Here is a 16999-nt window from a genome sequence, read left to right as displayed (position 1 = left end):
GAGAATGTTGGGATTAATCTTAGCCTTAGATGGCCTTTACAATAATCAATGCCTAGGATCCTTAGTTTGCGATAAACCAAAATTCTAACTATATGATAAAAAACAATTTACGTGAAGGTTGTGAACTATATCAGTAGGGAAAATCGTGTTGTGTGATGAGGCCCTCTTCTCCCATTGTCCCAATCCTCTATAAGTAGGCTTCCTTGGGTCCCCTGCTCGCACACATAAATCTGCTTTGAATCTCTTTTGTAATCCACGTCAAAGGAGAGCTATAAGCCAGTTTCCATCACCATCACCAAACTTCGTGAAGTTAGGAGAAACATAGAGGAAGAAAGGTTCCTAGTGAGCTTTGAATCTCTTTTCACTAAAATGTTTTTGGCCTTTGGCCATTTGCATTTACAGCTTTTTAAACCAGAAACTAGGACCAGAAAATGGCATCTGATTCCAATGTCTCTAATCAAAGGGATTACACCACAATTACCATTAATTAACCCCCCAAATAGAGAGATATTAATTCTTCGAAATCGCAAAAATCTGCATGGATCATACCAAAAAAATCCCTTTCAATGCAATATCACTACAATTTTATTTTTATATTTTTATAGTGGAGAGAGAAAGAGAGAAGAAAATTAGGAGAGAGAAGTAAATGAAAGATCCTAAGGATTCCTCTAAAGAAAACCCAGAAAAGGAAAACCAACTAGATCTTCAAAATTACATTCAAGCATCCATCTCACATTCATGAACTGAATCATTCTTTTTCTTCTTCTTCACTCTCATTATCTCTGTCTCTCTCTCTCTCTCTCTAAGCCTGGGCAATGTCACCGGAATCAGCATTGGCAAGGACAAGCTCAGGGTGAACGTTTCCGAGGGTGTAAGTCCCGTCCAAAGCGTTTGGTAAACCCAATGCCTTCAATGCCACATGAGCTGCTTTTTGTCCAGATATCATCATAGCCCCAAAGGTAGGTCCCTGTTCAAACAACAAAGAAGAAAAGGGACCCACTAATAAATTTCATTAAACAAAATTAAAAAAAAAAATACAACCTAGCAATGGTAACATAAAAAAATGATTTTCGACTATTTTCCAATGATAAAAATTGAATCTGCTTAAGGACCGGTCCAAATTATGATGAACCGGCCGGTTTTCATTCTTTTACCAACATCCTCTCCTCTCTTTCTAGCTAATTCAGATTAGTTGAAAACAGCCGGTTTTATTTCTTTTACCAACATTCTGATATTCTAGCTAAGTTCCGTTTCCGATCAGGGCAAACCGGCCGGTTTTTATATTTACTAGAAGTAGGAAGGTCAAACAGGCCGGTTGGTCCCGGTCATGAAACAATCAGGTAAAGCAAACACACAAAATTTCCACTAGAAGGCATGGAATTTGAAATCTTGTCCTGAAAAGTAACCGCACTTTCGCCTCCTTGTTGTAGTCCTTAATTTCTCGAATATAAAGCCATTTTAATAAAAAGACAAGCAAAATGGGGAGGGAATATCATTTCCCTAGGACAATGTCTGGATTGATCTGGAAAAGTCTGGAAAGGAAAAAAATTTCTAAAATTTCCAGCTTCTTTTACTCACAAAAAAAGATAACTTCAATTAACCCTATTCAATTTTTAAGGGACCTTCAATTTATGATAATATGTCTCTAAATTAACAGCCGACCCCAACTAGTTTGTTACAAAGGCTTAGTTGAGTTGAGTTGTATGTCTCTAAATTAACCCTAATTGTATCAGTTTCTTCTAAATCATGGATAGAAAAAAATTTCCCAAGATCCAAACAGGGCTTAAGGATTAAAATAAACAAAATTACCATTCTCGGCGCTCCGTCGATCTCTGCAACTTCCATTCCAGTGACGATCATACCGGGGACGATCTCCCTGGTCAGACGGACAATCGCATCCTCGGCTGTGTTCATGTCGAGAGCCTTCATCCCCGGAACGCAATCGATCATTCCAATGCTCTTCAGCCTCTTAACTCCGGTGGCTCCGAACGGCCCGTCATGCCCACACGAGCTAACTACCACTTTTGCCTCCATCACATTCGGATCCATGCACGATTGTGTGTCATGGTTCATCGAAACCAATGCCCAATTCGTCACCACACCGGAAACCCTCCCGCCCTTCACGATCAAATCCTCAGCGGCCACGGCGTTGAACAGCTTCACGTTTGGCCTAGCGAGCAACTTGCTCATGATAGTTGATGTGAAGAGAGCGGCGTGCTTTATGACAACGTAGTCATCTTGCTCGTCGTACTCTACACCAATCTCGTCGAGGAAGAGGTGAGCCGGCTTGCGTACCTGTTAATGTGTATGTAACTGATTAAATAACACCAACTATAATAGCTTAAGCTTATGGAGTAATTGGTTGTTTCACATGGTATAGAGCTAAAGCCTTGGCAGGCCCGGTTACTTGCCTAATTTCTGCAATAAGTTTAATCCCAAAAGATATGTTTGGTCTTTGAGTTTAAGGAGGCAAGGGTATCCTCCGTTTTAGCCAATTTTATCACATATTTGGTCTTTGAGAAATTAGGCACATAACAGGTCCCGAGTTCAAAACACCCCCCAAGAACAAAGAGGAAGTGAAAAAATAACATGGACCGGGTTTACAAATCATGGATCTTGGGTGGGGTCGGGTTTCAAGTTGAAAAATCTGACCAGGGGTTGGTTTTAAAGACCAAAAAAACCCAGAACCCTACCTGACATTTAGAGTTGTGCTATGGTTTTCTTAAATAACATACAGGATGATTATCAAGTATATGTTTCCTTCTTAAATTTATGCACTTGATAACTTAAAATTTAGAGTCACTGTAGTATGCTAAACATTAAAAACCCGACCTGACCAGACCTGAGAAACTATATTGGATAGCGTCGAGTTTATGAATATCGGGTTTTCCCATTAAGTCTGACCCGAGATAATATCTCGGGTAGAGTAGGGTTATGGAAAACTCAACCCATCCAACCCGAGTTGCAACCCTAGTTATAAGCATAGATGATTACATAACACAACTCCAAAATACGTTAAGCTTTTGGGGTAATTGGTCAGTTGACATTACCACCATTGCCGAGAAGAGCTGACCGCCGAGCCAGGCTCCACCGCCGGGGCTGACGGATTGTTCGATGATCGCGATCTGAATATTAGGGTTTTTGCTGAGCTCGTAGGCGCAGGATAGACCAGCAGACCCGGCTCCAACGACCACAACATCGGTTTCGGCGTAGGTGATCATGTCGGTCATGTATCGGCGGGTCATTTCTCGAGAGACGATCGATTCCTTGATGGGTTCAAATTTGAAGGATTGGAGGTCATATTTGAGAGAGTTTGCAGACATGGAGATGGAGAAATTGGAAGAGCGAATAGGTTGTTGGGTTCGAGAAGGAATGGGAAGGCCATGGAATGATGACTGTTCTAGGAATGAGATTTTGGGTTTTGAAGTGAGGGTGCTGGTCATGGTAGCCATGTGGAATCTAGGGTTTTTCAGATGAGATGTTTGGGGTTAGAGATGGAGGAAATGCGTTTAAGTAGGAGAGAGCCGTGAGGAAATGAAAATATCTGTACTTTGGATATGGAGGATAGTATTTGAACGGTCTAGGATGGAGTTCTAAATGCATGCATGGTGTTCAATAACTTTTGAATGCATATACTGAGTACTCACTGTATATACTTGTAAAAGGTAGTAAGGCCCATTAAGTTGCACTATAAAGGTACTGGGACCCGTGCAGTAACTCTGTATCGGTGGGGGGGGAATGATATACACCGAATCGTGGGTGAATAAGATTAGATAGATATGGTGTAACATTTATCTGAAGCCAAAAAAATCTGAGTGTAAGATTGCAGAGATATTAATAGTAGGGTGGGTCTTATATGTAAGGAAGTGAAAACGAAAGAAAGGTACGGTACTCAGATGTGGGGCAACATTTTCTTTTTAGATTTGGAGGCTTCTTCTCGATTGGCAACGACTAAGTTTCTCTTTTACATATGTAAACAAAAGTGTGGGGTAAAGCTGATTTGGAGCCCTGCTTTTGTTGTGTGTTGTTTGATCTTCTGATGTTAGAATTGAGTCTAAGAAATTAATCTAATGAAACATAGTTTGAAAGGATCTCATTTTGTCCCTTAATTATGAGGGTAAAAATATTAGTATGTAACAACATAGTTTAGTGTAGAAAAAGAAAATTACTGGGGTCCATATTATTGGGTGATCTGAACCATTCAAAAGTTTGGGTGATCTTTCCTCATAAATTTTCTCTATAGAATGATCCTAACATTCTGATCTAAGGAGGTTTAAAATAGATGGCACGGTATACCAAGTGAGGAGGTACCGAGTACATGCAGCTGGAAATCTTTAGGAAGCTCTTGACTTACTTAATCCATCTGAGGTAAATATAAGTAGAGGGTTGCTTGCAAAATGGAAATCCCGTCTTGAAAATAAGACGAGAGCCTCTCTTGAGACATGTGCGCAAGAAGACAAAAAAAGGGGCACCAATCCCTACAAAAGCCAAAAATCAATTTCAAATTCACCAAATCATCACTCAATTTCACTATCGTCTTTATTTTCTAAATGGAATCCTGTTTTAAAAGTGTTTTCCCATATAAGCATATTTTGTTTGGGATTTGCTAGGGACGTTTGCATAAAGGCATTTCGGACTGGGTCGCATGAGAGAGCAGCCACACAGGCTTACTTTTCAGCAGATTTTATCTTCATTCATTTAATTCATTTGAGGTGGCTGTTCTGACGTGCAACAGCCAACCACAAAATGCCTTTCTGCGAGAGTCCCTAGCAAATCCCTTTGTTTTGTTATGTTATTTGTTGGTAATTTAAATCTTTTTATGGGATTTGCTAGGGTCCATTTCGAAAGGCATTTGGCAGATTGTCAGACCAGCTACCTCATGAAAGAAGACAACAGCTTTTGTCTCCATTCATGAGATGGTCGTCTGACATACTACGACCGACCAGCCTCAAAATGCCTTTTGCGATGGACGCTAGCAATTCCCTCTTTTTATGGAATGATTATTGTGCACATGAGTTTGATAGCGCAATTGATAAGTAGTCGGGTTTTTTTTTTTTGGGGGGGGGGGGGGGCGGTGTGTGTTACATCCATATATGTTTATTTATTAATGAACAAGTTAAGAGCTTTTTTTTGTCTCCATTTGTAATGAGCATATATCATGCAACTTAAAAACCAATTAAAATTTGAAAGGATGAAATGACAATTGGCTACTAAAGAAGGGAGCTTTTTAGAAAAGATTTTGAGACAGCTAGAAAAGATGTGGCTATCGTTCAAAAGAAGGGTTAAAAAAAGAAAAAGTTGGAGAATGAAGTGGCAGTCTTAAAGTTCAAAGAGAAGCTACAACGTTCAACTATAAAGAAGATAAAGACAGATGAACTTGACTTCTTGTCACATGTTGGTGATGTAATAATATTTGCGGGTGACAATGTCTGTGAAGGTTCTCAACTTGTGATTAAGCTCTTAGCCCAAGTGGCTGAGTCTTTGTATCTAAACCTTAGGTTCAATTCCAGCTTATCTTCTAAAAAAAGAAGTTCCTCAACTTAATTCCAATGAAGGGAATGTAGATTAATAGGAATAAAATGCCTAATGCAGCAAAGCATACATCTTTTAGCACTAACAAGAAAAGGAAAAAATGACAAAGATCCAGGCAGAAATTATAAACCGACGAAGAAATGGCTAAAATAATGAAATGAAGAAACGAGAAGCCGAAATAATGCAATAATGGTTTATAGTGGACCTGATGTAAGCCTAATAAGATAAGTGGGGCTTATTTGGGGAACAAGAGTTCATTTTGGGTGGACTCTACGGTTTCCTTTAAGTTATTATAAATACAATATTGGTCCTTACCCTCTCACATGAGCTTGTTGTTTCTTCACATTGGAATACACATAAGGAAGTGGAGAGAGTAGGAGACTGTCTGAAATCGCTCTTCATTTTGTAGAGTATTAGAGTCATCCTAGGATCGAGAGATCGTATCATATTTGCCATAGAGTCAGAAGTGTACAAAGATATTTATGCACAATCTCTTATTGTGTGTAATTTCTTGAATCATATGCTTATGGTTTTGATCACGCAATTTTAGTTTTACAATGAATTCTACCCGAGTCTCCACGTATAAATCTCTTTTATAACTTCTGAGTATATAATCTCTAGCTATACTGTGTTAATTATTGTGCGTAAATTCTTTCCACAACTACAAATTGTCATTGCAGTAACCAGATGGCATGCATTGAGCCTAGACATGTTGACAATGGTGACAACCAATAGTTGTCCTCCTCAATGGTCTTGAAGTATGCTTACCAAGATGGTACACATTGATCTTGTATGGTTGTATATGTTTATAATAGCGACAACAAACAGTTGGAATCCTTAATGGTGGTAAATTAGGAGCAAATGACACACATTCATCACTTTACAGTTTTGATATAAATAGTTTTATGGAATTCACACTTACATTATTGAAAATTTTTTAATCGCTGATAGGTCACTGCCATTTACATCCAACACCATCATATGTGATAGCTCCACTAGCTAACGATATTTTGGGGAGTGATAAATCGACTCCCATATATCTTAAATCGACCCCCCGATGTGTCTATCTCTCTCTTCTTTCTCTCTCTAACTCAGAGGAGAGAGAAAGACACATAGGGAGTCGATTTAAGATATTTGGGAGTCGATTTATCACTGCCCGATGAACTTATCTATGAAGACTAATTTTGATCCTTCTATAGATAACCTATAATAGATCAAAAAATTTAAATGTGCAGCCGACAATAATTAACATTTTTATCCTAGATATATTTCATTTGAATAATTTTCTTTATTATATTCATTAAAGCAAGGATAAACCACACACATAAACCTCTCTTTGTCCATCTCTTGTGGCATGTGACGTTAAGATCGTAAAAAGATAAAGGAAAAATCAAATATAATGTTTAAACAAAGAAACTAAAAATTGAAACAAGTGTTTGATTAATTTCTGATGCTGAAAAATATACATCTTTACGACAATAAAAAAATGACCATAAAATTATAGAAAGAGAATAAAAGCGATTGCCAGTTTCTTGTGACCACGAATGGTGATTATGTAGCCAGAACATGCTATAGACACGTTAAAGAAGAGAGAGAGAGAGAGAGAGAGAGAGGAGTTAGGAAAAAGAATAATTTAAAGTTTTTATCATAAAAATTAGGATATTAGGAGTTTTTAAAAAGTTACTTGACAACTTATCAATTTTGTCAAAGTTACTTGACAACTTGATAAGTTGTTAAGCTTTTGAAAAAACTCTTAGGGTATGTTTGGCTACCATGAAATTTTTTGCTTGGAATATTAACTTACCCAATGGCCAGGGTGGGTGCATGGGAGATGGCTAGACAATAGAGGGACTTAATGAGGAATGGGATGGAAGGGTGGGACTGAATGAAGAGTCGGTAAAAAAGCCTGAAAAGCAATAGAACAAAAAACTCCACCCAAAAGTATGATTGATTTTTTCCTTGTTTTTTAGCCACTTCTCACACTCTCACTCATCCCCTCTCAAGTCTGCCCTTCTCCCACCAGCCCAACTCCGGTCTCACCACTTCAGAAGCTAATTTATCATGAAAAAAAAATAATGATTGGCCAGAAATGGCCTTAATATCCCAATTTTTTATGCTCTCTCTCTCTCTCTCTCTCTATATATATATATATATATATATATATATATATATATATATATATATATATATATATATATATATATATATATATATATATTCACGTGCTAGCTACCGTTTCCATTCAAGTAAAAATCACCGTGCCTCTCTTCAACTTAAAAAAAAAAAAAAAAAAAGGAGGTAAAAGCAGTATAGTATTGTATAAAAAGTCACGGTCACTAATTCCCGAGACCCGAAGCCAGTTGTCAAATCCAATAAGCCTTTGTATTATTTTAGAGACAGTGATGCACTCCTTTGCACACAACATGTCCCCCCACTTGCATTATTTCTGTCTTCCCTTCACTTTCTTCCCTAATGCCAATCAAAGGCAGCCTGGCTTTACTAATCATACTTTTTTTTTTATTCATTTCCATTTCAAATATTAAAGCTAATTTTACCATAGATCTATATGTAGAAAGAAAATGCCCTCTCTTTCAAGCAAAAGTGTAAGCCAAACCCATGTCCAAAATCCTTCAAATTTTCATTCAGAGGCAGGCCTTCAAGATAAGTTTGTGTTTGTTATTTAGATATCAGTCATTAAAACTAATTTTTCCATCAGAGTAGGGAATCTTCAAAATGTTTAGTTACTAGCATGAGTAAATTGCAGTACTTTTGCATGAAAATGACAAAACATTCACATCCCATTTCATCTTTCCTATTTTGCCCTTGTGCCAGAGCTTTAAATTGCTCTCTTTCTTTATAAGTCCTCATCCTCCTTCCTGCTGAAACCACCATCCCAATACCACATTTCTCTAAGCCAGCGGCAAAAATGGAAAGGTGGGCTTTTTCATTGGTCCTCTGTCTCAGTGTTGCAGGTTTCATGGCTTCTTCCCATGCAGGACAATCCAATGGCTCTTTCTCCTTTCAAGATAACTTTGATATAATGTGGGCACAAGATCATTTCAAAACATCTCCAGATGGGCAAGTCTGGTACCTCGACCTTGACAAAGAAACAGGTAAAAAGGAATCCATTTTTCTCTTCATTTCACTTCTAATCTTTGTATGAAATAAGATCTCAGAAGAACTAAAAGAACCCAACATGATGGTTGTGGATTCAGATCTAAATGACCCACAATTTTGTGTGTTTCAATTTCATTAATTTCCTAAATTATTTATTTATCTAGGTTGTGGGTTCCAAACAAGGCAGAGATACAGATTTGGGTGGTTTAGCATGAAACTGAAATTAGTAGGAGGAGACTCTGCCGGTGTTGTCACAGCTTATTATGTGAGTATCTCTGTGTTACAAGTTTTAGAGAACTATAGATCTACCCTTACAATTTTTTTCCAAAAAATACAGAAATGCCCTATGAAAATACAAAATGTGCCCCATCTGTAGATCTTAATTCTTAATCTGAAATACCCATATTCTACTTTTTTCTAATATTGTGATTGTGGGTCTAGATTTCTTCTAATCCTAATTAGCTTCCCAAAGCAATTTTGAAAGAAACAAAGAGGATTGGTACTTTGGTTATTTAATTTGTTGCTGCAATTGGGGAGAATAACACTTTGAAGAAGGGTATTTTGGTATATTAGGAAATAATTTGTTGAATATCTTTGTTTTTGTATTGTAGATGTGCTCGGATACAGGGCCAGAAAGAGATGAGCTTGATTTTGAGTTCTTGGGTAATAGAACAGGGCAGCCCTATACAATACAAACCAATGTTTATAAGAAGGGTGTTGGAGGAAGGGAGATGAGACACATCCTATGGTTTGATCCAACTGAAGACTTCCACACTTACGCCATTCTTTGGAACAACCACCAGATTCTGTAAGTGAAGCTTCCTTTTTGTTTCTTCTCTAGTAAATGCCACTCATTGTAGATCATTGTAGGGCCTACACATTTGACATTGAATGATATGAACCATTCATCAAATAACCCCCACAATTGAGATGATATTGCTTACAGATTTGACATATGAATGATCTGGATCATTCATCAAATATGATCCACAATTGAGAGGATATGAATAGAAACCCTAAATATCTTGGGTGCTTTTGCATTCAATTTAGGGAAAAATACACTTAGACCACCGTGGTTTCTGACACATTCAACTTAACCCCTAATGTTTAAAAAGTTACAAGTAGACCCCCCTGGGGTTTCAATTTGTGTAAGGTAGACTCCCTCAGTTGACGGTTCGTCCACAGATTGAAGGGTTAGGATGATCCTATGGAGCTGATTTTTTGGGCACACCCTATCTATGTCAGGGCCCATCAAATGAACGCTTTGGATTATCCAAACAATGTGGGCCCACTGTGTTTTTGGTAGTGTTTGGGTTAGGGTATGGAGTTTGGGCCCACTACCAAAACTCAGTGGGCTCACATTGTTTGGATGATCCAAAGCGTTCATTTGATGGGCCTTGACATAGACAGGATTTGCCCAGAAAACAGCTCCATAGGATCATCCTAACCCTTCAATCTGTGGACGAACCGTCAACTGACGGGGTCTACCTTACACAAATAGAAACCACAGTGGTCTACTTGTAACTTTTTAAACATTAGGGGTTAAGTTGAATGTGTCAGAAACCACAGGGGGTCTAAGTGTATTTTTCCCTTCAATTTATAGAGGCTTTTACATGAAATCCATGAGCAAAACTCTTTCCTTTCTTTTCTTCTTTAGAAAATGCCACACATCTTAGATCATGGTAGGGCCTGCACATTTGACACATGTGAATGATATGAACCATTCATCAAATAAACCACACAATTGATATCATATGGCCTACACATTTGGGATCTAGATGATCTGGACCATTCATCAAATAGGAGCCACAATTGAGATGATATGAAGAGGACCCATAGATATCTCTAGTGCTTCTGCATTCTATTTATAGAGGCTTTTACATGAAAATCCATGTATAAAACTGCTAAAACTACCTATATTTGACGACCAAGTTTAAACTGAAGGGTGCCCTTGCAAAAAGGAGGTGAAAGGGCGTCCAGGATGCTGATGTGCAGCCAATGGGGTATCCCTTTCATCTCCTTTTTGCAAGGGTTCCCTTCAGGCTAGACTTCCTCATCTTTGAAATGCTACCGATATTGGAGCTGCCATATTTTAATATTTGCACTAACTCAGCTTGTCCTTTCTTTTTTTAATCGACTTGTAAGTGCTTTTTGGAAACTGTAATAGCCTTTGACAAATGTTTAAATAATAAAAGACAAGAGTTAGTGCAATTATCAAAACAGGGTAGTGCCAACATCAGTAGCCTATTTGAAATTCAAAACATAAACTAAAAAGAACTATAAAATAACCACTAAGCTGCCTAATCTACCCCCCTAATGATCCTACTGTTACATCTTTTTAGACCTGATCTGATATATTCTAACAAGGGCCTACACATCCAAACCTCTAGCTAAAACACCACTACTATTTTACTATCTTTTACATTTCTCCCGCAGGTTCTTTGTTGACAGAGTTCCCATCAGGGTCTACAAGAACACAGACAAACCCAATGATTTCTTCCCCAACGAGAAGCCGATGTACATGTTCTCGAGCATATGGAATGCTGATGACTGGGCAACTAGAGGTGGCCTCGAGAAAACGGATTGGAAGAACGCCCCATTCGTCTCTTCTTACAAGGATTTCAATGCCGACGGTTGCCAATGGGTAGATCCTTACCCTGACTGTGTCTCCACCACTACTCAGAACTGGTGGGACCAGTACGATGCGTGGGTCCTCTCTGATGATCAGAAGAAAGATTTTGCTTGGGTTGAGAGGAATCTTGTTATCTATGATTACTGCAAGGACAATGAAAGGTATCCTAAGTTACCTGATGAGTGTTCTATATCTCCATGGGATTGATGAGGAGACGAGAAGATCAAGGTTTTTCTCTTTTTTGTTCCTTATTTTGGGATTTCTAGATATGTAGTCATATTTTTGTATGGTTGAATAAATGGATGTATTTATTTATTAATTCCTTATTGGTTTCTCTAGGTGATTTGTATGAGAATGGCACTTGGTACTTTAAAATTTTTGAACTTCTATTTTTCTTGGTAAGTTCTGCGTAGTGATGTTGGATTTGAATATACTCATTTTATGTGTTTCAAAGATGTTTTGTTCTTCACAGTTTGTGTTCTAAGCTTCAGTAACACAGTACATAATCATCGATGATGGTTATAAAATATTCAACACAGATACGCACAGTTGCATGTTTCATCGAGTAACAAATACCTAAATGTATAGTCCTTAGTTAATTTGTAATCCGTATATAGACCGGTATCTTTCTTTGCAAGGTTACTGAACTATTAACCCACGTCAAAAGGTTCGCCCAGGTAGAATAATCTAGTTTCCGAATTTCAAGTGCAAGAGTAAGAGCTTACTTCATTTTCGTTTGCTATAGTTCGCTAGTATAAGTTCTCTAAATAATGTGTTAACCATCTTTATCAGTCTAGTAGACTTGAATCATAAAACAGTTGTATGGTAGGAAAATTATATCAGACATACAACAATTGAAGCTTGTACACCAACCAACACCAGTAGACCAAAATCGGTTCCATTTCCCGTTGTGCCTACAACGATTTCTTAGGACACATCTACTGCGATCTAGCCCTGAAGTCATGCCATGAAGATAACGGGTTAGGGGCGGCATTTGCCACCATAAATGTGATATTTGCTTCGATTCTCCTGATGCCCTTGATGAACCATAAATGATGAAATGTGAGGAGATTTTATGCTCACTGGGATTTCGGCCCGGCGTTTGTCTGATTTGTTTGTAATAATAATGATGCTCAATATTTTTTCTGCTTTGAGGAATTTTTCATCATTCTTTATGGTAGCAAATGGTGCCACCTATCATCACAACAGATGTAAATATGATCGCTAAATATTTGTCGCAACTTTTTTTCTCCAGGAAGCTTCAAACCCGTAACAATACAACATTGTTTTTTACTTGCCCATTAGGGAGATATATTGAGATGTAGACCAATTGTGATTAGGGTCTTCAAATAATTCAGTAAGGGGAATACTCTCTGATTCGCAATCACTGTTGATTTAATTAATAATAATATTTTGTTGCACGGGCTATTCGATCATACTGAGCGCTTGAATCTCTCTTCTCCTTTCGCTGAGATAGCTTGAGAATTCTCTTTTGAACTCGAAAAAGTATCGAGCCTTTCTAAACTTAATATGAATGTTCTTGTATATATCAAGACATGGTTGTGTTGATATCATTTGCCTTTATGTAAGCTCTCATATATAGAGAACTTGGTGCGGTTCCTGTAATACTAAAACATATCAAAACACTATTTATTTACAAGAAAGATCTCTAAACCTTAAACCAACACGTACTATGAACGTAAAACGAAAATACACAGACGAACATTTCAGTCATTATGATCCACTAGACGCAGAAAACATATTAAAAAGACGATTTATTTAAAAGGGGTCAGAAAGAATCCCCTCCTTGACCTTGTCCTTTATTTTTGCCTTCTCATTATCAATCGTATCAGAACTCTCCACCTCCAGTGTAAGAAGAAGCACTATATGAAGAGTCGACTCCAGAGTAAGATGAAGCACTTGATGAAGAGTCGACTCTCCATGCAGACGAAACACTAGATGAAGAGTCTTGTGATCGGCGACGGTCCTCCCTTGTTCCACAGGTTCTTCCAAGTTAAGATACTCTGGTCGTATGGAAGAATAACTTTCTTATTTTTTGCGTTTCTTTTCTTCTTCTTCTTCTTCTTCTTTGCATTCCTTTTCATCTTCTTCTGAATCTTTACGTTGACATTGTTGAGTGATCGTTTCCCCGGTAGTGAGTGTCTTGACAAAGTTCTGCATGTGGCCTAGGGGACGCAGGCCCTTTTGGGTTAGGGCTTTGACGAAGATCTGCATCTGTAAACACAATAAAATTTACAATTAAGCACAGATTCATAATGATGGAAAAAGAAAAGTGGAGAGACAGATCCAAAAGATATGGAGAAAACAACTAAACGTCGTCTTCTACAGATCAAAATCTAGAAATGGAAGAAGAAAAGAAACGCAGAGGAAAGAAGAAAACGAACACGCATGCAAATATCCTGAAAGTTTGTTAAAATAAAATATAGCGAATATATATCACAATTTAAAAAGATCAGAGACTAGGTAGAATGAAAAGGACATGAATCACCACATGGATTGTAACAAAGACGAAAGGAAATCAGATCAAAGATCACATCTTCATATAGATCTAAAATAATCATTGAATTTCTTCATAGCGAAACGATGAAACAAAGTAGATCGAATAGGCCAAATAAAAAATTAAAGATCAGATAAAACAACTGCTGGAAATAAAATCTAAATGGCTACAAAAGCAAAGAACATCGAAGCCATCCAAATTGATTACAAAGACTAGACATCATCAAGCACATTCAAATAAATTAAGATCTAACCATCCGCCAGAAATTATATGAAGACTAGAGATCATCAAGCATATTCAAATAAATTGACCACATTGAGAGAGGACAAGAGAACCTTGAGAGCTTTTCTTGTATTGCAAGACAAAAAACGAATGGACATGCAAAGGCTCATCCCCTTTATTTATAGTTGCATTAGGCGACTTAAATCCTAAACCTTAAACCCTAAACCCACTCAACCAATCGAAACGTATCTATTATGAGCTGGCAAGAGGAATATATCCACTAATGTGGGGCATTGGAAAGAGGAATTAATCCCTTAATGTGGCTAGTTGATACAACAATAGGGCCCACCTAATGCATAGTAGGGTGCTACCTTGTTTTACATGCCAACTATTATTAAATAGTGGGCCGCATCTCATGTCCAAAATGTTCTTCTAGTAGGCTTTAGCTTGGATCATACACTTTCAATAACAAAAAAAAAAATAGCTATGATCTGATTGAATATTAAGATTTTTTAACTGCTTTGATGTTTGGAGTTTTGGACATTCACCAAATTAACAGCCCATATCGACCAAGTATAAGGCTCACTAGTGTACAGAGATTAGGACTTGCTTTTGAAAGTAGTCTCACGATGGGAGTCTATAGTTTATTTATAGTAGGAGTTGCTAAAGCATATTTTGAAGGTCATTTATGTTCTTAGCCATCATAATCAATAGTGCAAAGGACAAGGCAAGGGTGTTATTATAGTCTTCTTCTTACCCGTTATTAACTAAAGTTGTGTTCTTTTAGCTTGTAGAAATTTGATTATCCCTCTTTTCGCTCCCACAAAGAAAAGAATTGCCGATTTGGGTTCTTCAACTCCAACTCGTTCGGCTAATTTCTCCAATTTCCACCCCACCAGCAATAAAAAAATTCAAAATTCGAAATTCGCAAAGCATAGTGGCTTTTGTCTATATTCAATGCCTATTGCAGTTGAGAAGTTTAAAAATAAGATACATCAAAGTTTCAATATAAGAGACATCGATCAGGACGTTTCTGCTTAGCGGAGTGTCTAGACATATACAGCATGTTTATCTTCCCCCGTTCCCTCTCTCCCTCCTTGATGTCTCCTCTTCACGTAACCACTATAACCTCAACTTCTAATTCTTTTGCTACATGATATTCCCATGATGAACCCTTCACCAGCCACTTCTTTGGCTTCCCCAAACCGGATTGCGACAAGATCTTGACAAACAGCCCTTCCCAAGTTGGTCTTAAGGGAAGCAACCCTCGCGGGAGGAACATGCAACCTTGCAATATTTATAAAGGAAATGATATTATCGTTATAGCGTGACTATGCTAGAAAAGGAAGGATGCCTTTGGAGAGACAATTACAACCCAGATCAAGGAAACATGCTCCAAGGGTGCATTTGGATTGTCGAAATCAGGAATCGAAATAGACACCTTATTCCATTCCTACTCTATGTTTAGATAAGCATTAGGGTTCATCAAAGGAATCAGTGAAGAATAACGATTCTCCATATTGCTCGAAAGCGGAGAGCGGATGAAGATCAGGATGATGATGCTCACAAAGATGAAGGATCCCTTTTTTCTTTTTTGACAAGGTATCCCCACCCTAATTTTTAGGGTGGGACTAATCCCTACGGATGCACGCAATCACCTGTAAACCACACACATCGGCGAAGCCCGGGGGATTTGAACTCGTATCAATCAGGAGCGTACCCATGAAGTTAAGCCAAAGAGCCACACCCTTTTATGGAGAGCATACCCATAGACCTCCTAGAACATTAGGGACTTCGTATATTTCTTCTCTTGCTTGTTTGAGTTGGTCTTCAAGGGTGTTATAACCCCGGTTGTTCTGTCCTCTCCCTTAGGCTCTGTTCACTTGCGTTCCCGGGAAAGTAAATCCCTGGAGGGAAAGTAAATCCTTGGAAAACAGCATCTTTTTTCCTTGACAAGACTTTGACAAGACAGAATTCTGGTGTTCACTTGCTTTCCTGAGAAAGTAACAAGCCTAGGTGGAAAATGTCAAATAATGACATGGAAATTGCCAAAGATGATGTGGAAATGTCCTTTTCCTGCACAGTTCTTGCGCACGTGAACAGGCGCGGGAAACCTTTTCCTACACAGTTTTTCTGGATTTCTTTTCCTAATGCCACGTCAGATTCCCGAGAAACCTTTTCTTTTCCTTTCCCAGGAAAACAAGTGAATAGAGCCTTAGATGATGTTTTTAGGATGGAACAGTGGTATTGCTCTTGCTACTGTATCATCTTTCTTTATTTAATATTTAATATATCTTTCTTTATTTAATATTTAATATACTGGTAGGAGTCCGCCTAACCCAACTTACCCATGAAAAAAAGATGAATACCAGTGGAGGCGGTTGATGTAAGATGATTTCTCCATCTTGAATTTCCTGGGTGTGGAGGAAATGCTGTTTAGATGAGAAATCGGCCAGGGTGAGGGATTGCTCAAGAGAATCGTCCTCGGAGAGAGAGAGAGAGAGAGAGAGAGAGAGAGAGAGAGAGAGAGAGAGTTTCTCCAAGATTTCTTTTGCACCATATCAGCTACAGATTCTGGTTCTCGATTCCAGCAAAGTCATCTCCTTAGTAGATACCCTAATAAAATCTCATTTTTCTCAAGTAATGATAATGGTGCTCACTCTTTTTTTTCTTTAAGGTCATTTTCACATTCTTTATATTAGCAAATGAAAATTGATTATGGCAATAGGACAGATGTAAATAGAATTAGTGAACAGCTTTATATCCCCCACAAACGTGTAGTAACAGTCTTGTTTTTTACTTGACCATGGTATTGCTTCTCAGCCTAATAAGATATATTGGGATGTAGACATTCTATCATCCTGTCTTCAATCCTTATATAATTAATAAATCATAATTCCTTGTACGAAGGCTTGAATCCATCCTTTCCCTCATATTACTAGATGGTTGCCCATATACCCTATTACGGCTTCTTATAC

The 16999-nt window shown here is 38.0% G+C and overlaps 2 protein-coding genes across 2 annotated transcripts; one reads left to right on the top strand and one right to left on the bottom strand.

The window, feature by feature from the left end:
* Nucleotides 1–541: 541 nt before the first annotated feature.
* LOC143854381 (thiamine thiazole synthase 1, chloroplastic-like) lies at nt 542–3505 on the bottom strand. The gene is made up of 3 exons (XM_077364312.1): nt 3051–3505; nt 1810–2295; nt 542–967 (listed from the first exon to the last, which is right to left on the bottom strand). The coding sequence occupies exons 1-3, from the start codon at nt 3450–3452 to the stop codon at nt 803–805; spliced, it is 1053 nt and encodes a 350-aa protein (XP_077220427.1). The 5' UTR covers nt 3453–3505; the 3' UTR covers nt 542–802.
* A 4886-nt stretch (nt 3506–8391) lies between these two features.
* On the top strand, nt 8392–11683 carry XTH8 (xyloglucan endotransglucosylase/hydrolase 8). Its single transcript, XM_077365134.1, has 4 exons — nt 8392–8645; nt 8814–8914; nt 9261–9457; nt 11086–11683. The coding sequence occupies exons 1-4, from the start codon at nt 8459–8461 to the stop codon at nt 11486–11488; spliced, it is 888 nt and encodes a 295-aa protein (XP_077221249.1). The 5' UTR covers nt 8392–8458; the 3' UTR covers nt 11489–11683.
* The last annotated feature ends 5316 nt before the right edge of the window (nt 11684–16999 follow it).

Source organism: Tasmannia lanceolata, unplaced genomic scaffold (assembly GCF_043159265.1).
Source record: "Tasmannia lanceolata isolate RefF3 unplaced genomic scaffold, GAP_Taslan_0.1 ptg000020l, whole genome shotgun sequence".
Lineage (NCBI taxonomy): Eukaryota > Viridiplantae > Streptophyta > Magnoliopsida > Canellales > Winteraceae > Tasmannia > Tasmannia lanceolata.
This window is presented reverse-complemented; position numbering and strand designations above follow the sequence as displayed.

Excerpts from the sequence above, each read along its gene's own strand:
- LOC143854381 (XM_077364312.1), bottom strand. The coding sequence starts at position 3,452 with ATGGCTACCATGACCAGCACCCTCACTTCAAAACCCAAAATCTCATTC. Across the intron at positions 2,296-3,050 it reads AGCTCTTCTCGGCAATGGTG|GTACGCAAGCCGGCTCACCT; the intron begins GTAATGTCAACT and ends ACACATTAACAG. Across the intron at positions 968-1,809 it reads TCGACGGAGCGCCGAGAATG|GGACCTACCTTTGGGGCTAT; the intron begins GTAATTTTGTTT and ends TTGTTTGAACAG.
- XTH8 (XM_077365134.1), top strand. The coding sequence starts at position 8,459 with ATGGAAAGGTGGGCTTTTTCATTGGTCCTCTGTCTCAGTGTTGCAGGT. Across the intron at positions 8,646-8,813 it reads CGACCTTGACAAAGAAACAG|GTTGTGGGTTCCAAACAAGG; the intron begins GTAAAAAGGAAT and ends TTATTTATCTAG. Across the intron at positions 9,458-11,085 it reads TGGAACAACCACCAGATTCT|GTTCTTTGTTGACAGAGTTC; the intron begins GTAAGTGAAGCT and ends TTTCTCCCGCAG.